The sequence below is a fragment of the Suncus etruscus genome, chromosome 20, assembly GCF_024139225.1.
Source record: "Suncus etruscus isolate mSunEtr1 chromosome 20, mSunEtr1.pri.cur, whole genome shotgun sequence".
NCBI classification, from domain to species: Eukaryota; Metazoa; Chordata; class Mammalia; order Eulipotyphla; family Soricidae; genus Suncus; species Suncus etruscus.
Genome location: NC_064867.1, coordinates 27,545,690 through 27,567,759, shown reverse-complemented (window position 1 = coordinate 27,567,759; position 22,070 = coordinate 27,545,690). Strand labels below are relative to the sequence as shown.

At 43.5% G+C, this 22,070-nt stretch overlaps 1 protein-coding gene across 1 annotated transcript in view; it reads left to right on the top strand.

Moving 5' to 3' along the window:
- Window positions 1-358: 358 nt before the first annotated feature.
- Window positions 359-22,070, top strand: part of NPHP3 (nephrocystin 3) — a 33,437-nt gene continuing 11,725 nt past the window's right edge. Inside the window, exons 1-16 of the mRNA XM_049766489.1 lie at window positions 359-724; window positions 2,965-3,090; window positions 5,230-5,380; window positions 7,147-7,299; window positions 8,319-8,452; window positions 9,894-10,054; window positions 10,849-11,005; window positions 11,586-11,660; window positions 13,036-13,209; window positions 14,635-14,738; window positions 15,465-15,579; window positions 15,847-15,990; window positions 16,480-16,577; window positions 17,960-18,062; window positions 19,048-19,130; window positions 21,424-21,562. Of these exons, the coding sequence (XP_049622446.1) occupies window positions 359-724; window positions 2,965-3,090; window positions 5,230-5,380; window positions 7,147-7,299; window positions 8,319-8,452; window positions 9,894-10,054; window positions 10,849-11,005; window positions 11,586-11,660; window positions 13,036-13,209; window positions 14,635-14,738; window positions 15,465-15,579; window positions 15,847-15,990; window positions 16,480-16,577; window positions 17,960-18,062; window positions 19,048-19,130; window positions 21,424-21,562 (2,283 nt within the window). The remainder of the gene's footprint in view (window positions 725-2,964; window positions 3,091-5,229; window positions 5,381-7,146; window positions 7,300-8,318; window positions 8,453-9,893; window positions 10,055-10,848; window positions 11,006-11,585; window positions 11,661-13,035; window positions 13,210-14,634; window positions 14,739-15,464; window positions 15,580-15,846; window positions 15,991-16,479; window positions 16,578-17,959; window positions 18,063-19,047; window positions 19,131-21,423; window positions 21,563-22,070) is intronic.

Genomic DNA, 22,070 nt, shown 5'->3' with positions numbered 1-22,070 from the left:
GCCCCGTTTTCCTGAGGCCCCGCCCCGCCCGATTGACTCGTCTCGCTGGCCACGCCCTTAAGTTCTGAGGGTGGCTCCGCTCTATCTTATTGGCTCCTCCCTCTGGCCCCGCCCCATTTTGAGGACCCGCCTCGTTTTCCTGAGGCCCCTCCCACCCGATTGACTCGTCTCGCTGGCCACGCCCTTTCGTTCTGAGGGTGGCGCCGCTCCGTCTTATTGGCTCGTCCGCTGGCCCCGCCCCGTTTTCTTATCCCAGCCCCGCCCTATTGGCTCTTCACCTTCTGGCCCCGCCCCGTTGCGCATGAGGCCCCGCCCCGTCTTCCTCCCGCCCGTCAGTGGGCCGCAGGTCGCCGCGGCGATGGGCACGGCGTCGTCCCTGGTGCCTCCCGCGGCGGGCGGCGGCGGGGAGGTGATCGAGGACACGTACGGGGCGGGCGGCGGCGAGGCGTGCGAGATCCCGGTGGAGGTGAAGCCCAAGGCCCGCCTGCTGCGCGGCTCGCTCCGCAGGGCCGCGGGGCTGACGGGCGGCCAGCTCCAAGTCGGCGCCAGCTTCAGGTCGACGGGCTCGGCGGGGCCCGAGCTGGAGTGCGCGGCGGCCGAGTACGAGCGGCTCAAGAAGGAGTACGACATCTTCCGCGTCAGCAAGAACCAGGAGCTGTTGGCCATGGGCCGCCGCGAGGCCAAGCTCGACTCGGAGAACAAGCGGCTGCGGGCCGAGCTGCAGGTCCGTCCCCGGCAGGCCCGGGGGCCCAGCGGAGCCTTTGGGGGGGCCCAGGCCAGGCCCGAGCGAGGCCCTGCCAGGCGATGCTCCCCCTGGCCCAGCGAAGGGGCCAAGAGATTGATTGAGTCAAGTCCGAAGACGAAAACTGTCCCTCATTCATGTATCCCATCTGCTGCTTTATCATTGCAATTTAGTATCATTTTTTGTTTTGTTTTTATTTTTGGGGGTCACAACTGGCATCGCTGAGGGATTCCTCCTTCGCTCTGCGCTCAGAAAAATTGCACCTGGCAGGCTTATGGTGGGACCATATGGGATGCCTGGATTCGAACCACCGTCCTTCTGCATAGCATGCAAGGCCAACTTTTGCCCTACCTCCATGCTATATTATTGCAATTTATTATTTTTGTTTTTGTTTTTTTTTTTTTTTTTTTTGGGGGGTCACACCTGAAGGTGCTCAGGGGTTACCCCTGGCTCTGCACTCAGAAATCGCTCCTGGCAGGCTTATAGTGGGACCATATGGGATGCCTGGATTCGAACCACTGTCTTTCTGCATTGCATGCAAGGCCAACTTTTGCCCTACCTCCATGCTATATTATTGCAATTTATTGTTTTTGTTTTTGGGGTCACACCTGGCAGTGCTCAGGGGTTACTCCTGGCTCTCTGCTCAGAAATTACTCTTGGCAGGCTCATGGGGGGACCGTATGGGATGCCTGGATTCCAACCACCGTCCTTCTGCATACAAGGAAAACGCCCTACCTCCCCATGCTATATCATTGCAATTTATTATTTTTGTTTTTGTTTTATTGGGTCACACCTGGCAGCGCTCAGGGGTTACCTTTGGCTCTGCACTCAGAAATTGCACCTGGCAGGCTCATGGGGGGATCATATGGATGCTGGGATTCGAACCACCATCCATCCTGGATCAGCTGCGTGCAAGTCAAATGCCCTACCACTGTGCTACCCAGCCCCGCAATTTATTATTATGATTAAGCAAGTTCTTGCTTACCTTCTCTAGGGTAGATCTAACTGATTCAAATAGCACAGAAAGCAAGAGGTTGCCTTTCTTTTTTTCTCTTTTTTTTGGTTTTTGGGTCACACCGGGTGGTGCTCAGGGGTTCCTCCTGGCTCTGCACTCAGAAATTGCTCCTGGCAGGCTCGGGAAGACCATATGGGATGTCGGGATTCGAACCATTGTCTGTTGGAATTGGCTGCGTGCAAGGCATTTAAATGTCCTACTGCTGTGCTATCTATCTCTCCAGGCCAGAGAGGTTATTGTCTTTCTGAGTAGAGTTTGGAGGATGGTGATTGGTTTACTCCTTACTATGGAGGACACTTGTTGTGAGTTGGTTATGGCTCATCTCTGGGAGAAATGAATAGCTCACTATAGTTTTCCTGAATGTCAACGGGTCATTCAAGTTAGCGGTGTTAGTTTTACCTGGGGAGATAAACCGAGCTGTGACCCTTTCAGCTTTCCTGCTGGGAAGTTGGGATCTTGCATGAAGTGGATCAGTGTACTTTATCCCCGTTTTCATATTGCTCGTGGCATTGTCCAATAACACGGTGCATTGAAAATGACTGTGCTGGAGGTAGACAAGAGGGCCAGCTACAGGAAGAGGAATTTTGTAAGTGTGTTGACTAGGTAAGAAAATTGAGGTAGAAGATTACAGGTTGGTGCAGTGGTTCAATGGAAGAGCCTTCATTCATGAAACCTTAAGGCTGAAGAGTGTTCATATATTATATAGTCCAAGTATGTTTGCCTTGTTAAAAATTATTGCAAGTTTAAATAAAAATGGCAATGTGCCGCTCTTGATGACTGGTAAATAGCTAACAGATGGGGCCGGACAGATAGTACAGCGGGAAGGCGTTTACCTTGCAAGCAGCCGATCCAAGATGAATGGTGGCTCGAATCCCAGCATCCCAAATGGTTCCCTGAGCCTGCCAGGAGCTATTTCTGAGCACAGAGCCAGGAGTAACTCCTGAGCACTGCCAGGTATGACCCAAAAACAAAACAACAACAACAACAAAGAGCTAATAGATTGTGAAAATTCTAAAATTCCATGAATTGTATGTCATAGAAGTTCTGTGAGGAATACTATTCTTATTAGAAATGACAAGGCAAGGGCTAAGGAGATGAACCAGAGGTCTGGAAACTTGCTTTCTATGCAGAAGCCCAGGTTCAACCCCACCCCCACTTTTTTTTTTTTTAAAAAAAAGTAAGAAAATAATAAATCAAATCATTTCAGGCACTTCAAAAAACTTATCAGAAGATCCTGCGAGAAAAGGAAAGTGCCTTAGAAGCAAAATATCAAGCCATGGAGAGAGCATCTACATTTGAACATGACAGAGATAAAGTCAAACGACAGTTCAAGGTAAAATCACTTCCATGTTTGCTCCTGTGTGATGTAGAATAAAACCAGCATGTTTTAAACATTTATGTCTTTTTCAATGGAAAAATATAAGTGAGCCAGGTAGGATGTCTGAAAGTGACACAACTGAAGTAGAACTTTCCATGTTTGAGTTTAGTGTGGGAAAAGAGATAGTTTTAAGGAAAGGATAAATGTGAATTTTCTAATGGGCGGTTTAAAAGAAAAAGGAAAGGGCTGTAGCTATAGTACAGCAGGTAGGGCACTTTCTTTGCACATGGCTGACCTGGATTCTATCCCTGGTACCTCAGATGGTCCCCTAAGCTTACTAGGAATGATCCCTGCGTGCAGAACCAGGAGTGAACCCCAAGCACCACTGAATGTAGCCCCCAAACCAAAAATTAAAAAAAAGAAAAATATCGGGGCCGGTGAGGTGGCGCTAGAGGTAAGGTATCTGCCTTTCAAGCGCTAGGACCACAGTTCGATCCCCCGGCGTCCCATATGGTCCCCCCAAGCCAGGGGCAATTTCTGAGCCCTTAGCCAGGAGTAACCCCTGTGCATCAAATGGATGTGGCCCCAAAAAACAAAAAAACAAAACAAAACAAAACAAAAAAGATATTTAAAAAAAAAAGAAAAATATCTCTATATAGGACATGGAATTTGGAGATGTTTGGGGAATGTTTTGAGGGTATATGATATATGAGTGTGACAAATTTCCTAAGCATCAGGCCCCACCAGAGACAGTCCCACACCACAGACTGGAGTCCTGCCTGAATTCCAGTGGGTTTCACTTACAAAACATAGGGGGAGAAATTTGGCTTTCTCTGCATTTCAGCAGACATCAAGCGTCATAGTATTGTTCGTTTAGTGTTTGAAAGACTTGTTCCCCTTGTGCCAGAGCATAATACTGTGAGTTTGGTACATGCCTTATACATACTGTCCCCTACACCCCAGAAATGATTCCTGATAAAATAAAATACCAGGAGTAAGTTATGAGTAGTTCCAGGGGTGATCAAGGAACAAACTAACTTTTTTCCTCATAAAAGTTGATAATACAGGGGCTAGAGTGATAGCATAGCAGGTAGGGTGTTTACCTTGCACATGGCTGACTCAGGTTTGATCCTCAGCATCCCTTATGGTGCCACAAGCCTGCCAGGTCTGATTCCTGAGTGCAGACCTAGTAATAATCCCTGAGTGCCACTGGGTATGGCCCCCCCCAAACAACAAAAAGTTGATAAGACATGAAGACAGGAAATAGGACAGCCTATCATGGAAACCCCAGAATCTCCTGGGTGACACAGGTACCGCCCACACCCTCACCAGCAGCCTTATATACTGGGGTTCTTGCATTGAGCAACCAATCTGTTTGACTGAGAATCACCAATGGGGGCCCCCTGAACCTTCTGAGCACCCTTTTTATCCCTGCTGCAAAGTTCATGATAGAACTTTAAAAAAAAAAAAAACCAACTTGGGGCCAGCGAGATGGTGCTAGGGGTAAGTGCTAGCCAAGGAAGGATTGTGGTTCCATCCCCCAGCATCCCATATGGTCCCCCCAAGCCAGGGACAATTTCTGAGCGCCTAGCCAGGAGTAACCCCTGAGCATCAAACGGGTGTGGCCCGAAAAACAAAAAAAACAAAAACAATTAAAAAAAACACACCAAAAATAAAAACAAAAAAACAAAAAAACAAAATAAAAAAACCTCTGGTTAGGGGAAGGTTCAAAATGAAAATTCTCCTTTTAGGTGCCAGAGTACAATGTTCAATAGTACAATGAGTAAGGCATTTGCCTTAAGCTGGATGATCTAGGTTTGACTTCTGGCGTCCCATGGTCCCCTGAGTCTTACAGGAGTAATTTCTGAGCACAGAGCCAGGAATTAGCCCTGTGCAGAGCTGAATGTGGCCCAAAAACAAATAGAAAAGGAAAAAAGATTAACATTTTTTTTTCAGGGTCAGAGTGATAGTACAGTGGACAGGGTGCTTACCTTGCTTGTGGCAAATCCCAGTTTGATCCCTGCCACTCCATATGGTCCCCCAAGTATCGCCAGGAGTTATCCCTGAGCACAGAGCCAGGAGTAAATACTGAGCAACTGTTGATGTGACCCACCTAACTAAAACTACCAATTGAAGAAAATTTTCCACCTATAGATTTTCAGGGAGACCAAGGAAAATGAGATTCAGGATTTACTGCGGGCCAAGCGGGAGTTGGAGAGCAAACTCCAGAGGCTACAGGCTCAGGGGATCCAGGTATTTGATCCTGGAGAATCGGATTCCGATGACAACTGTACGGATGTTACTGGTATGTTTGCTTTCTCTCTATGAGATCTGAGCTTTCCCCCGCACTACAACAATCCTGAGAGCCAGTTATGCATCCTGCCACTCAAGACGCCATTTCTCACTTTCTCCCACTCCCTCTCAGCTATAGTGATGGCTTGTTGCCGTCAACTGTTGACATTGGGTGGAAGTTCCTTTTGTCTGGCTGCTTAGCCAGTCTGAATCTCTTCCAGTTAAGATTGCTCCCCTGTTGTATTAAATAATTAAGGATGGGGCTGGATGGCGATGGATGGAGGCCTTTGTGCTTAGGCCCCAGCCACGTGGCTTCATCCCCCATGCAGCCGGCGAGTCCCAGGCCCAGGTGAAACGCGAAATCACTCACTCACAGGCAGGCTTCAGGAAGAATCATCTTTATTTAGGCCCTAGCCACCACATGTGTGTGGCCTATCTCATAACCTTTTAAGCATACAGCCATTCTAGGCTTGCCCTGCGTCTTATCCTCTTTCAGCCATCTCCCTCAGAGAGCCCAGCAGGGCCAAAAGGCAAAAGCCCCTGATCCCCTCGCTTCCGGGTTTATCTACCTATTCCAAGACCCCTCCCAGGAATGGGCCGGGCTTAGCAGGTAAGGTCACACCTATTATCCGGTTCCCAAGACCCCTCCCAGAAATGGGTGGGTCTCAGGTCGCTACACATAAATCCAGGGTGGAGTAACACTCCCCCATGGGCCGGGTAGTACAGCAGGTAGGGCACTTGTCTTATACATGGTTGACCCAGGTTCAATCCCCAGCACTACGTGTAAGTCCCCTGAGAACTGTCAGCAGTGATTCTGGAGACCAAAGCCAGGAACTCATGACCATCTCTAAATGTATCCCCAAAACAAAACAAAATGATAGTTCCCCCTAGTCCCTCAATATCTTTACATTTAATTCAGAGGCAGAGGGAAATAAATCCGTTCCTTTTCTTTTGGGTGAGAATAGTTGGGGTAGGGGTTGGACCTTGCTTAGCAGTGCTCAAGGTTTTACTCCTGGCTCTGCAGTCAGGAATCACGCCTGGCAGTTTTCACAGGACTAGGTCCAGGATCTAACCTGGATCAGCAGGCTCTATTTTAACTCTTTTAAAAAATCTTTATATTGTTTTCCATAGAGACTGAGCCAGATGACATTCCCACAAAGAATAAATGATGGTGCCTTTCCATTAGATCTCCATCAACACTGGTTGTTTTTAATACAGGCCATTCTCACTGGTGTGAATTGATATTTCACTCATTTTGATTTGCACTTTCCTGAAAATAAATAATGATAAGCACTTTTCCTTATGTCTACCAGACATCTATATGTCTTCTCTGTATGCAGAGTGGTCTTTTCACCTCTCTCCCATTTTTTGCGGGGCTATTAATTTTCTGTTGTCATTAAGCATAGTGGGTGGTTTATGTATGCTCAATATTATTATTTGATTTACAGATAATATTTTCTTCCATTGAAAAGTTGCCTTTTGTACCCTGATTATTTTGCCCTTATTTTGTGCAGGGTGATTGATTTATTTTTGTTTTTATTATCTTTGCCACTGGAGACAAGTCTTTGACGTTACCTCTGAGGATCGTACCCTGGAATTCTACTTCTGTCTTCTGCTTCTGCTTCTATTTTCCTCAATGCATTTTTCTTTTTTGGCCTGTGATTACCCTGTTTCCTTTATACTTTATTGAGAAACCGTTCCTTGCTCTACTTCACATAGCATCTCCTCTTGTCACAGATGAACTATGCATATGTCTGAGGAACCCTTTTGCTTTCATAGCTACAGGGACTCACTGTGAATATTGGACAGGTGGAGCCTTGGGCAGCGAACCGTCCATAGGGAGCATGATCCAACTGCAGCAGACCTGCCGGGGCCCAGAGTTTGCTCATAGCTCCATCGACGTGGAAGGACCCTTTGCAAATGTCAACAGAGGTAAGACATGCCCTTTACCAGGGGACCTTGATTGGTGGTGATGATGGCTGGGTCAGATGTGAGCAAGGCAAGTCCCTTACCTTTTATGCTATCACTCTGGCCCAATAACAATTATTTTTGACAAGCCATATCAGCCATGCTGGGTATGCCAGGGACTCTCCTGGCAGAACTTGGTCTACTCTGGACCAAACTTTTTGCTCTTGGGCCAGTGGTGCCTGGAGCTCACAGGGCTGCCCCTGTCATTGCTCAAGGGACCAGGTGATGCTTGGATCAAACTCAATACCTTGAAAATTTAAGTCATATACTCTAGTTTTTAAGCCATCTCCCTATCCCCAAATGAAAAAAAAAATCATTTTTAATTGTGCCTTTTACTTTTTCCAGATAGCCCTTAAAAGTACGTGTTTTCACTAAAATGATTGTGAATTCTCTTCATTTCACAGAGGTGGGGAAATTTGGTCCTGCCAGGGGCCATTTGGATATTTATATCACCTTTCCTTCAAGTGCCTATACTATAGGCAGACAATGAAAAATAGCTATGTCTGCCCCGTTACTAGGGCATACACTAGGCCCATACTATGGGGTCTTACATGGCCCATGTGTCAGAAGGTCCCCATCTGTTTCACGCCATCCTGGACTTTTCTTTTTTGATTCAGTATGTTACAAGCAGATAATAGCATGGATGAGCCCAGAATTTCAACACTCCCCATGTAGCAGGGTCATCCAACTGCAGATGTAAAGTTCCCTTTAACATTTGAATGAAGCCCTAGGCACACAGTAAAGACCACTGGTGACATGGTTGCTTTCAGTTCCTAATTGTAATTTGAAATTAGAGAATGAACTATATTCTTATATATTCTTCTAGAAGTTGTGTCAATATTACCAGTGAAGCCAGATTTTATTCAGTGATGCCTGTTGTGTGTTGTTGCTTTTTTTTTTTTTTTTTCCTAAGACTGGGGAGGTATAAACTTGTCAAAGTTTTTTGCTAGATTTGATCATGGCCTTCGAATTCTTATTTTCAGATGACTGGGATGTTGCTGTGGCTAGTTTGTTACAAGTTACTCCCTTGTTTTCACATTCTCTATGGAGCAATACTGTCAGATGTTACCTCATTTACACAGATGAGACACAGCCTGAAATGGATCTTTTCCTTAAGGTGAGGATGGGGTTAAGATGCAGTTCATGGGGCCCGGAGAGATAGCACAGCGGCGTTTGCCTTGCAAGCAGCTGATCCAGGACCAAAGGTAGTTGGTTCGAATCCCGGTGTCCCATATGGTCCCCTGTGCCTGCCAGGAGCTGTTTCTGAGCAGACAGCCAGGAGTAACTCCTGAGCAATGCCGGGTGTGGCCCAAAAACAAAACAAAAAACAAAAACAAACAAACAAAAAAGGGGCCGGGCGGTGGCGCTGGAGGTAAGGTGCCTGCCTTGCCTGCGCTAGCCTAGGACGGACCGCGGTTCGATCCCCCGGCGTCCCATATGGTCCCCCAAGAAGCCAGGAGCAACTTCTGAGCGCATAGCCAGGAGTAACCCCTGAGCGTCACAGGGTGTGGCCCAAAAACCAAAAAAAAAAAAAAAAAAAAAAAAAAAAAAAAAAAAAAAAGATGCCGTTCATGTTGTGCCCTTGTTTGTGTGACTACTACATCTCAACAAAGTCATTTACTACTGCAAGATTGTGTCTGAAATCAGCAGGAAGCATGTTGGATTTTTTTTTTTCAGGGAGAGACTTTTTCAGTATTAAAAATATTCAGATGAAAAATCTTGGAATTTCATGAATTTGAATGCTTCGTTGCATGTTCTTCACAATGCTTGGGACAATTGTCAAGTTGTGGCTACTTTAGTTGATAACCTTTCAGCTCTATTTTTAGATTAGTTTCCAGTTTTCACAAAATGTAATCCCTATCCAGGATTTTAGTGTCTTAAGGTAGTCATTAGAAGTATTCTGCTATGGGCCCGGAGAGATAGCACAGCAGTGTTTGCCTTGCAAGCAGCTGATCCAGGACCAAAGATGGTTGGTTCGAATCCCGGTGTCCCATATGGTCCCCCGTGCCTGCCAGGAGCTATTTCTGAGCAGACAGCCAGGAGTAACCCATGAGCACCACCGGGTGTGGCCCAAAAACAAAAAACAAAAAACAAAAAGAAGTATTCTGCTACATTGAGATTCAGTTCTAGGTCATTTCTAGAGCCAGACCTAACCTTGATTTGGGGGCCACAGCCAGCTCTGTGTTTAAAGGGGTTATTCACATCAGTATTCAGGGGGCTATGTGGTGTCCCAGATCCAATCTGACATCCTGCTTGTAAAGTATTTACTGTCCATTGAGACATCTCTATAGCCCTGTTTTATGTTTTGTTATAAAATAATTCATTTTCTGAGGTAGGAAGTAGCCACATTGCTAAGCTATTATTATTTTTGTTTTATAGGGAAATGCACTTTTTCTCTTAAACAATTTTCTTTCAAATGGGACTATATGATTTGAAAAGTTTAAAGAAAAAATATTTATTGTATACTGTCCTAAAACACTACCACTTACTTTTTAATTATAAGTAATGCATAACCGACTAGAGCATTAGTTAAGTATGCTTTTTCTATGTGTTTTCAGGACTATTCACCAAAACTTAAAAGAATGTGTGAGACAATGGGATATTTTTTCCATGCTGTATATTTTCCCATAGATATTGAAAATCAATACCTTACTGTCAGGAAATGGGAAATTGAGAAGAGTTCCTTAGTTATTTTATTCATTCATTTAACTTTACCCAGGTAAGTTCAAATTGTAAGGGTTAAACTGGTTTTGTTTGTTTGTTTAGGGAAAGCAGAAGGGTTTGGGGCCACAGTTGGTTGTGCTCAGGGCTTATTCCTGGCTCTGTGCTCAGGAATATCTCTTTGTGGGGTCAGAAACCCATATGCAGTGCTGGGGATTGAAACTTGGCTAGCTGCGAGCAAGGTAAGCATCTTTCCAGCTATACTAGTAATACAGCGCATACAAACAATTATATTTGTAAATAGAATTGAGATTGCTGAATGTACCTAAAGGTAACTTCTAACTGCATTCTTAGAGTTGAAAGCAGACCATGATAACAATAAATTTTATGACTTCATACTGAAAGAATGAATAATTCATTTTGTTATACTTTTAATAGTCTTAGATTAATATTAGTCATTTTAATCAGAGCTCAGCCTCTTGTTTATAAATAAATCTTTATTGGTAGGGGCCAGAGTGATAACACATATGGCTGCTTTGATCTCCAGAATTCCATCTAGTCTCCTGAGCACTGCAAGAATGACACCTAATTGCAGAGTCAGGGTGTGGCTCCCCTGCCAAAAAAAAAAAAAAAAAAAGAAACAGAAAAAAAATCTTTGTTGGAATTTGGGGTGGGACTTACACAACACCAGAGGTGCTCAGAGCTTACTCTTGGGTCTGTGCTCAGGTATCACTCCTGATGGTGCTCAGGAGGATCATTCTATGGTGCTGGGGCCCTGTTATTGACTCTGATAGAGTTGATGGTAGTACTCGGTGATGCATGGTTGGTAAGAAATGTCTGTTCCCAAACCAGCCTTCTAGTGGAGGACTGTGAAGAAGCTTTTCTGAAGAACTCAGAAGGCAAACCACGCCTAATCTACCACCGTTTGGAAGATGGGCAGGTCAGTTCCAACTCTGTCCAGAGATTCATCGATCAAGTTTCTCACCTGAACAAGGCCAGCAAAGCCAAGGTGAGATTTGGAGGGTGATATGGAGGAGGGTCCTGCTAGGCCAGAGGAAAGAGAAGTCCCCAGGACTGAGGGAAAAGGGAGGGATCAGTGTGACTGCAAGAAATAAAGTGTGCTTATCATTGAATTGCAGGGTTGTATAAATTGTCCATGATTAATTTCTTTTTTTTTTTTTTTTTGGTTTTTGGTTTTTGGGCCACACCCATTTGATGCTCAGGGGTTACTCCTGGCTAAGCGTTCAGAAATTGCCCCTGGCTTGGGGGGACCATATGGGACGCTGGGGGATCGAACCGAGGTCCGTCCTACGCTAGTGCTTGCAAGGCAGACACCTTACCTCTAGCGCCACCTTCCCGGTCCCTAATTTCTTATTTAACCTTGACCAGGTTCTTTCAATTAGCTTGTCTTTTATTCTGTAAAATGCGCATCATAATAGCGTCTCATTATTACCTCACAGGGTTGTTGTAGAAGAAAACGAGAATATATAACTGGAACAGTTCCCGACTCACATGCTTTACCAATGCATAGACCTGCCACCTCCTGTTACTTCTGTTACTTCTTGTTCAACAATGTTTTTCTCCCCCAGATCATTGATCATTCCGGAGACCCTGCAGAAGGGGTGTATAAGACTTTCATTTATGTGGAAAAGATCATTAAACAGGTAAATGTGCATTCCCTGTCAGAGGTCATCTGAAAGATTTTAATACAGTTCAATGAAGCTGGCGAGAGGAGAGTAGGTTGGCTGTTTGTCTTGCATGCAGCTGACCCGAGTTCAATCCCTGGCACATCAGAAGGTCCCCAAACCCTTCTAAGAGTGCTGCTGAGCACTGCTGGGTTTACCTCAAAATAGAACAACAAAAAAGACCAAAATAATCCTGCTTTTCCATAAAACTGGATTTTTCAGAGAAAGCCACTTGTTACACTTGCAATGCTAAGTATATTCTGAGCAATCTGGAAGTGTTGGGATTGAACCCATTTCTTGTATGATGAACACACACTCAGGTCATTGAGTGCTCCCTCCAGTTCAACCTCAGTGCCAACTTTCAATTTTCAAAATGTTTTCCAATCAGAAATAGAGATACTCAAATTTTTTTGCAGAAAACATTACCTGGGAGTCAAATATTTCTTCATGTAATTGTTTCTTACTTTTGTGGTTTTATGATCCTTTAAATTTAAACAATTATGTTATAATATTATAAGGACATAAAATAATTATTAAAATTAATGACATCTGGTGGTGCTTAGGAGCACTTGCAGTGCGGAGGATTGAACTAGGGATTTTGTGTATGTCAGGATGCAAGATACATACTCTGATGCCTGAGCTACATCCCTGCTCCCCCTTACCATTATTTTTTGTTGTTTACTATTCATTTTATTTTTTAATTCGTTACTATTTTATTTGGGCACCGTGATTTATAAAAGTTATTCACAGATGTGTTTCAGGCATGTGATATTCCAACACCAGTCCTGCCACCATATTATTTTTTTGTGGGGGAAAGACCTCATCCATGATGTTCAGAGGTTACTCCTGGCTCTGCACTTAGGAATCACCCCTGGCAGGTTCCAGGAACCATATGTAGTACCAGAGATGGAATCCAGGTCAACCATGTGCAAGGCAAGCACCCTACCTACAGTAGTTTGGCTCCTGCCAGCCACCATTATATTATTTTTTTTAAAAATGATATCTATTTAAGCACCATGATTACAAACTTATTTGTAGCTTGGTTTCAGTCATAAAAAGAACACTCCTCATTCACCAAAGCAAGATTGCCACCAACATTGCCCCTCCATCTCCCTCCTTCCCAACCCCTTGCCTGTATTTGAGACAGGCATTCTACTTCTCTCATTCATTAATGTTGTCATGATAGTTGTTAGTGTTATTTATTTTGAAATAAGATTGTGTTTCTGTTTCAAGTTGTGAATGGACTCTTGTGGATGACATACCCAGTGGGAGGCACTTGCCCTCCTCAACAGCCAGGAGCACCAAGGTGCCTTCCACTCTTCCTTCCTTCTCAGGAGCTTGTTCTTGGGTGCAGGACCTTCTTGGCTTTGAGAACGTGGAGCTGGTGACAAAGGATGTGGGCAGTGAAGAGGCCCTTCCAGAGGAGGAGGGTTTGGGTGATGTGCCATGGGACATCCATGACGAACAAGAGCAAATGGAAACTTTTCAGCAAGCTTCAAATTCAGCCCATGAGCTGGGCTTTGAAAAGGTAAAGAAGCATGGAAATGTTCTTTCAACCAAGCTCCATCTATCACCTCTTCAAGGCTGTGTTAATTAGGGTTGTTTTTAGCTCTAAAAAGATTTCACAGTTAATGTCTGCTAGGGCCTTGGCCTCAAGTTTGATGATCCACACTGAGACAAGTCCTTGGGCTTTTTTTTTGTGTGTGTGAAAAAAAGTGAAGAACATATTAATATTGAAGTAGAAAATCTCCTTCCTGGGCCCAGAGAGATAGCACAGTGGTGTTTGCCTTGCAAGCAGCCGATCCAGGACCTAAGGTGGTTGGTTCGAATCCCGGCGTCCCATATGGTCTCCCGTACCTGCCAGGAGCTATTTCTGAGCAGACAGCCAGGAGTAACCCCTGAGAACCGCTGGGTGTGGCCCAGAAACCAAAAAAAAAAAAAGAAAGAAAGAAAGAAAGAAAGAAAATCTCCTTCCTGAATGAAAACTTAGGAAGAAAATTTTCTGCTAGGTAAGGAAAGGTATTTTTACTATGCTTGGGCCCAAGGGACTATGTCTTGCATACATAGAAAGACATAAGGGAAACCTGGGAATATGGATACATACATAAATTTATGTATTATGGAATTATGCATTTATGTATTATGGAATTCTATATAAATTGACTTCCTAATATACACACCTTGAAGGCAGAGTAAGGTGTAACAGCAGATAAGGAGTTAACTATTTGAATTAAAGAAATGTAAATTACTGTCCTTTAGGGTGGTATTGTGAGCAGCAGATAGCCATGGCCACCATGGGGCTTTGGAAGGAGCTAGAGCCAGCATGGGTTAGAGATGGCAGAGTTAGACAGTATTGGAAATAGGTATTATACACAAAGAGTAAAAATTAAGTACAATGTCATAGCAGGTTACAATTTTTATTTTCAGATTATACACATGATTCAAGATTTTTCTTACATATTTCACCTTCTCAGTATAACCATTGAACATTTTCATTATACGTCAGCACTTGCCAACCACATATTCATTAGGCTAACACATTTAGCTCACTACAAAGGAATGTGAAGAAACTTGAAGAGTAGTAAGACTTGGGTCTGGAGAGACTGTACAGTGAGAGGGTAAGGTGCTTGCCTTGCACACAGCTGACCCAGTTTAATAGCCAGCACTACCTATGGTTCCCTACCACCCACCAGAAATGATCTCTGAATACAGAGCCAGGAGAAGCCCTGAGTACAGAAGAAGGAAGTGGTGGAAGAAGAGGAAGAATAAGAGGAGGAGAGAGGAAGAAGAAAGAATAAGGCTGTGGTGGGGAGAGAACACATGTTTTGCATGCAGGAGGTCCAGGTTCAATCCCTAGCACCACATGGTCTCCCATGGATCAATCAGAGGCTGACTATTTTGTATCCTCAGAGATATGAGCTTCTTCACAGTTTTGATTCATCTTTGTCTCTAGTATTACCAGCGGCTGAACGACCTCGTGGCTGCTCCAGCTCCGATCCCACCACTGCTCGTATCTGGAGGACCAGGTTCTGGAAAGTCCCTTCTTTTAGCCAAGTGGTATGTAGCCATGCCACTCCATAGCTAGCATTGTCTTTCTTATTTGGGTATGGACTTCTTTCCAATTTTAGTGTATGTGCTTCCGAAGCAAGCACTATATGGACTTCTTTCAACAGAATACACTGCTGCCTTCTTTCTCTCTAATGGGGCCAGCACTAAGGATTAAATGAACTATCTAACAAAAACCACAGGAAGTAAAAGACTAGGTTCCTGCCCTGAAGGATATACTGTATAGAGGTTTGAAGATACAAAATGAGGGGCTGGAGTGGTGGCGCAAGCAGTAGAGCGTTTGCCTTGCATGCCGCTAACCTGGGGCGGACTGTGGTTCAATTCCCCAATGTCCCATATGGTCCCCCAAGCTAGGAGTGATTTCTGAGCGCAGAGCCAGGAGTTACCCCGGCCTAGAGCGTCACTGGGTGTGACCCAGAAAACAAACACAAAAAAGATATAGAATGAGAAAGAAACAGGAGAAGTGAGCATCAACATCTGTGGTTGTACATGAATTGGGTAGTTAGAGATGGGGGTGTGGGAGAGTCACTCCTGAATAAAGGTTTATGTATAAAGATCTAAAAGTGGACTAAAGTGAGAAAATTTCCCTCTTTATTTGAAAGCTATCAAAGACTCAGTTTTTGGCAATTAGGTAATGGTGCTTAATTCTTTGACGGTTCTTTTGTCACAGCTAGTAAAGAAATGTCATCAGACTGATTAGAGATATTTTTCTTTTAGGATTCAGTTGCAACAGAAGAATTCTCCAAATACACTAGTTCTTTCTCATTTTGTGGGGAGACCCCAGTCTACCAGCTCCGAGTCTTCCTTGATTATTAAGCGATTCACTCTCAAGGTATGGGATCCTCTCTTTGGGAGTGATCAGAACTTTGGAAATTGTTGGGACTAAATCCTGATGATGAGCTCGTGCTCAGCGTTGCCCATCTGGTCTGGTTTTTTGGAAGGTTAAAAGTTACACTGGGCACTGTTGGGTCCTTTAGGGGTACCATTTTGGTTTGAAAGCACAGTGTTCGGACTAACATGCCTGCCTCCACCTGAACGTGTGTGTGTGTGTGTGTGTGTGTGTGTGTGTGTGTGTATGTCATGTGTCTTCATCTTGTAGCTGATGCAACACTCTTGGTGGGCTTCTACCCTCACACTGGATCCTATGAAGCTTCTGGAAGAATTTCCACGTTGGCTGGAAAAGCTCTCTGCCCGCCATCAAGGCAGCGTCATCATCATTATTGATTCTATAGATCAAGTGCAGGTACTTTCTCTTTGGAACTCATCTGAACCCTCAGAAAGAGATAGATATCAGCAGGCGCTTAAAATCCCGGGTTGGAGAATAAAATGTGGATGTTGTTTCTTTCATTTCTGCTTTCTGTATAGGAAGGAAGGATGTTGACTAGAATATATATGTATTTATATTTATGTATATAAATATTTATATAAAATATATTTATTTATACATATACTCTGCATGATGGCCTGTATATTGTATTGAGAAAACCAATTGAATTTAAAAATGATCAAGGACCAATTTTCTCTGACATTTTTATGGTATAAGACATTTCTTTGATGCTCAACATTCAGATCTTCACAATCATTGTATTTTATCCTTGTTCTTTTAATGCTACAAGGTAAATCACCATTCATGAGAAACTTAATGAGAATTAAATTTTCTTTGGGGATCTATTGTTTATTGTCTTGAAATACCTTGAATTAATAGACTGAATTTTGTCTTTATATTTTTAAGCAAGTTGAAAAGCACATGACATGGCTGATAGACCCACTGCCAGTGAATGTCAGAGTAATTGTCTCTGTGAATGTGCAAACATGCCCTCCAGCATGGAGGTGAGGACTGGTTCTTTCAGCTTATGCCAGCTCTTCCCCAGGTCCCATGAGGAAGGGTCCCTGATGTGTGATTGCATTTCCCCTAATTTTTGTAGATGTGGCAGTGAGGATGGGAGACGTGGACAAAAAGATTCAAAGCAATCCAAGTAGTAGGATGGGGAGGGAGGATTTGAGGATGTAAGGGAGAAGGCTAGGGTGACACATTTCTGCTATGAGAAGAAAAATTGTGGTTTCATGAAGGAAATGTATGTAGGACATTTCAGTACTGAGCTGGTTTTTGATCCTGTGTAGTTTTTTGAGTTGTGAGTTCCAGCTCTTAGTAATGATGGCATCAAGTAGTCAGATTTCCAGGTGAGGACAGTGGGAGAGGGGTAGGCAGGGGATCATCGACAGATGTTAGGTTGAAATAGATTTGGACCTTTATCAGTCCCCCTGAATTCTGGAGGCCTCCACCCCCTCTAGCCCTTTTATATCCCATAAAGTTACTAAGGGAATATAAAATATATTTCCCTTCTAATCACCTCCCTCCCCACAAGAATTTCTCTTTTTTTATTTGTTTTGAGTCCACAACCCTTAGTGCTCAGGAACCCTATGGGATTCTAGTAATGAGCCTGAGTTAGGTGCTTGCAAAGCTAATGCCTTATCTAATGTATAGTGTCTCCAGCCTAAGAATCTTTTTTTCAGTGATAGGAATTGATTCACATGCGATCTGCAACCCTTCCAAGAGTTTCCTGCCATACATGTGTTGTCTAGTGGTTTATGTAGATAAACTTGTATGCGCTTTATATTTGTGATTTATTCCTAAGAAGAGTAAGTTTTGGTTTTGTGGGAATCCCTCTGAGATCCCTGTTCCCTCTGAGATCCAGGTTGGAGAGTGAATAATTCTGTTTGGATTCAGAATTACTAGAGCAGACAGTGTCATAGTTCCTCATACCTATATCTAGCATTACCAAGAAGACAGACTTAAAAATGGTTTACCAGGGGATTGGAGTGATAGCACTGGAGATTGGGCATTTGTCTTGCTTGCAGTCAATTTTGTGTTTGATCCCTGACATCCCCAAGTCTGCTAAAAGTGATTTCTGAGTGCAGATCCCGGGGTAACCATTGAGCACCACTGGTTATGGCCCCCAAACTAAAATACAAACAAACAAAAAAAAAGCGTTACCACTTTATATCTAATATATTGGCTGTTTTTCTTTGGCTTAGTGATAGAAAGTAATGAAACACCTGTGAGAATAAGTGAAATATTATTACTTATTATGATTGATTTTGGGCTCATTTTATAAAGCGTAAAAAGACCTGTTCCTATAACGTTCTCTAGATAAAAATGTGTACCTGTAACGTTACAAGATACTTTTATTTCTTTTTCTTTATAATAAAAGGTTGTGGCCAACACTTCATCTTGATCCTTTAAATCCAAATGATGCAAAAGCTATTATAATTGCAGAATGCCATTCTTCGGACATCAAATTGAATAAAGAGCAGGTAATTTTTTTAAATTTTGCTGTTTTCTTATATTCTTTATCAACTTCCCTATACAACACCTTACAGAGCTTAAGATGAATTGAGTATAGGGTGGGATTGGAGTTGGGGTACAAAGACAGCTCAGGTTGGTATGGCCAGTGCAGGACCCTGAACTCATCCCCCAGCACTGTATGACCCCAACAAACCCTGGTGTGTTCTTTACATCCTTAGGAAAAATTCAATGTGGGCCAAGCCCTGTAGGTCAGAGGAGTTTTCTTTTACCTTTTATAAAGCTTGGCTCTTAAACTAGTAACAGATATAGAAGTAACAATAAAAAGGCCTTTGAGAGTTGGAGCGAGAGTAGAGCACGTAGAGTGCCTTGCATAAAGCTGACTGGATTTGACCCCCAGCATCCTACATGGTGCCCTGAGCTTGCCAGGAGTTATTGCTGAGCATAGAGCCAAGAATAACCCCTAAGCACCACCTTGTGCTTAGGTGCTTAGCACCACCATCTAGGCACCCATAATCAAAAAAAATAAAAAAATAAAAAGACTTTTGACCTTCAGGTTTACCTTGCCATCTATATTCTGTTTCTTTTGAGGGGTTGGTGAGGATTGGGTGTATATACCAGCAGTACTCAGGGTTTATTCTTGGAATTCTCAGGAATCTCAGGGAATTCTGAGGAAGTCAAAGGAATTCTCAGAGGAATTCAGAGGAATTCTCAGGATTTATTCTTGGATTCTCAGGAATTACTCCTGATTGTGCTCTGGGGAATGTTTGTGGTGCTGGGATCAAACTGGAGTTGGCTGTGTGCAAAGCAAATGCCCTACCCCTGTACTATCTCCCTGGACCTTTCAGCAAGTATTTAAATGCATGTGCTGGCACAGCCCACAGCTGAAAGGCAGGATCCAGGTGGTCACCGGGCTGTTTCCTGGGGGCAGTGCCTGTAGCCTCCTTACTTCCAGGCTGGTGTGTGTCTCTTTTGTTTTCTGGTAAACCGGCATAGGAGAAGCAGCTGGAACGACACTGTCGTTCCGCCACAACTTGCAGTGCCCTGTATGTCACCCTTTTCGGCAGAGTGGTGGCTCGGTAAGTGGGTCCCCTCCTATCACTTGCATGTCCTGAGCCTCACGGTGCCTTTTTCCAGTGGCTTTCACTCTTACAGTGCCCAAACAGCCTATAGACAAGACTGAGGGTTTACCTGGCTCTATGTCTTGTGTCTGTTGCTTTAATCTGTCCTCTGTGGGGCTTGGGCACAAACCCTCTGCGCTGCCTTCACACGACCCAAAGAGCTTGTATGCTTGTGGCAAAAGTGCTTGTGAGCACAGATATGTTTTGCCGGGGACTCTGGGAGAGGAGCAAAGGTAGGTAGATAGGTGGGAATCTTTTATGATCACTTCTTAAATACTGCTCCTTTCTTTCTTTCTTTCTTTCTTTCTTTCTTTCTTTCTTTCTTTCTTTCTTTCTTTCTTTCTTTCTTTCTTTCTTTCTTTCTTTCTTTCTTTCTTTCTTTCTTTTTTCTTTCTTTCTTTCTTTCTTTCTTTCTTTCTTTCTTTCTTTCTTCCTTCCTTCCTTCCTTCCTTCCTTCCTTCCTTCCTTCCTTCCTTCCTTCCTTCCTTCTTCCTTCCTTCCTTCCTTCCTTCCTTCCTTCCTTCCTTCCTTCCTTCCTTCCTTCCTTCCTCCCTCCCTCCCCCTCCCTCCCTCCCTCCCTCCCTCCCTCCCTCCTTCCTTCCTCCGTCCCTCTCTCTTTTTCTTTCCCTCCCTCCCTCCCTCCCTCCCTCCCTCCCTCCCTCCCTCCCTCCCTTCCTTCCTTCCTTCTTTACTTCTTTCTTTCATTCTTTCATTCTTTCTCTCTTTCTTTCTCTCTCCTTTCTTCCTTCCTTCCTTCCTTCCTTCCTTCCTTCCTTCCTTCCTTCCTTCCTTCCTTCCTTCCTTCCTTCCTTCCTTCCTTCCTTTCTTCCTTCCTTCCTTCCTTCCTTTATCTTCTTTCTTTCCCTTCCTCCATCCCTCCCTTTCTTCTTTCCCATACCCAATTGTGCTCAGGGCTCACCATAAGGGGTACCAGGGATTAAACCCAGGCAAGTGCTTTACCCACTGTATTCTCTCTCTGGCTCCTATAGCTTTTATTTTAGAATGGATTTTTGTAGCTTTACAAATGGCCAACCTTGATTTCATCTCCATAAGCACTATATATTGTTTCCCTGATCATAAATGATCTCTGAGCACAGAACCAGGAATAAGCCCTGAGCACTGCTAGGTGTGGCTTCCAAATCATGAATAAATAAACACAAAATATAGATGCAGTGGATTTTTCTAGGACTGGAGCTGTTACTTTGCAATAGACCACACACAACAGTCTTATCTCAGTACCCCATGCATGTATATGCCACAGTATTATCTCTCTGGATCCATAATTGCCTTTAGATAGCATTGGTCTTTGACTTTGTCAGTCCAGCTTCACTTACTTAGTTCATTCACTGCAGAGGGGAAAGAGCGAATCTTCTCTGGGTTTCATTAAAATGGACAGTGATTCTTATACAGCTCTCCTTCCAGATGCTGAGATAAGGGTCCTGGTTCCACATTTTCTGCACCTAATTGAACATTAAAGATTGTCTTAAAACTTTCTTGGGATGTATCCACAGTCTTTCCTGCACCAAAGGAAAGTCTCCAGGCGATACCCCTGGCACCTGGAGACCTCAGAAGTTAGCATCCAGTTCTAGAGCATGTGATTTTCTGTGTACTTCATAAGATTAATTGAAACTGCCTTATGCAGAACTCTGGATATTTCCTTTCTTTTCTTCCTATTTCTTTCTATTTAAAGAAAAACACTACACAGATTGTTATGTACTGATTTTCTTTTGCATGGTATCCCCCAAATCCTGGCTCTAAACCTTTTCATGGCTGACTCGCTAATAGGATATATTCATGATTCCTTCCTTTCCTTCTTGTATGTGGAAGCATGTTCTGGATAGAAGAATCCCAACTCACTCATCTTTATGTTCCCATGTGTGATCTTTGCAGGGCATGCTGTGGGCTCCAGCATATTTATATGGAATTGAATTCACTAGCTTACTGAAATAAGCTTTATCATGCAGCATTCCTTAAAACCACCATTTTCCTGAATGTGTTGGAATTTTCTTGTTAGTTGGTCTTGGTGTGGGGCCACACGCAGTATTAAGGGAATATTTAGTACTGCCTGTACTATTTCTCCAGCCCACTGAGTACCTTTTAAAAAATCTTGTTCTTATAAAAAAAAAAAAACCAAATCCACAGGGCCTACATTTTTATACATATAAAAATGTAGGCCCTGTGGATTTGGTGTTTTTTTATACCCCAGCTTTTTTCACAAGTAAGAAATGTTGTCTGTTCTCAATTCCAACAGTGCGGGGAGAGCAGGAAACTTGGATAAAATCCTTCATCAGTGTTTCCAGTGTCAAGATACTATTTCCCTGTACAGACTGGTCCTTCGGTTCATCCAGGACTCCATGGGGAATGAGATGGACAAAGAACTCATGAAACAGGTAAGGGTTGATTGATCAGAGCAACATTGGTTTGCTCTGTGTGTGTGTATCTGAGTGTGAGTATATGTGTGTATGTATATGTGTCTGAATATATATGTATGAGTTTGTTGTATATAAGTGAAAGTTACATGTATGTGTGTTACTGTAGTTTTTTTATTGTATAAGTTAATGCAATTTATTTTTCCACACACAACTGTATTTAATGGTTGCTCCTAGCTCTGTCTGTACTCAGGAATCACTCCTGGCTCAGGGAACCATATGAGTTGCTGGGAGTTAAACCCAGGTCAGTTGTGTGCAAGGCAGTAATATCTCTATGGTCTCTGTATAAATTGAGATGTTTTAAGCAAACAGGAATACCCATGCAGTCTCGGCCAAGGTATTCTGTGACCAGAGGGAGACCTTAGGAAATTTGTTTTCCTAATGCCTTTTGAGACTTTCTATGTTTTCATGGTGATTGGCTATTTCATTTTCTCTTAGGTGAATTCCTGGTTCAAATACTTTACTCATT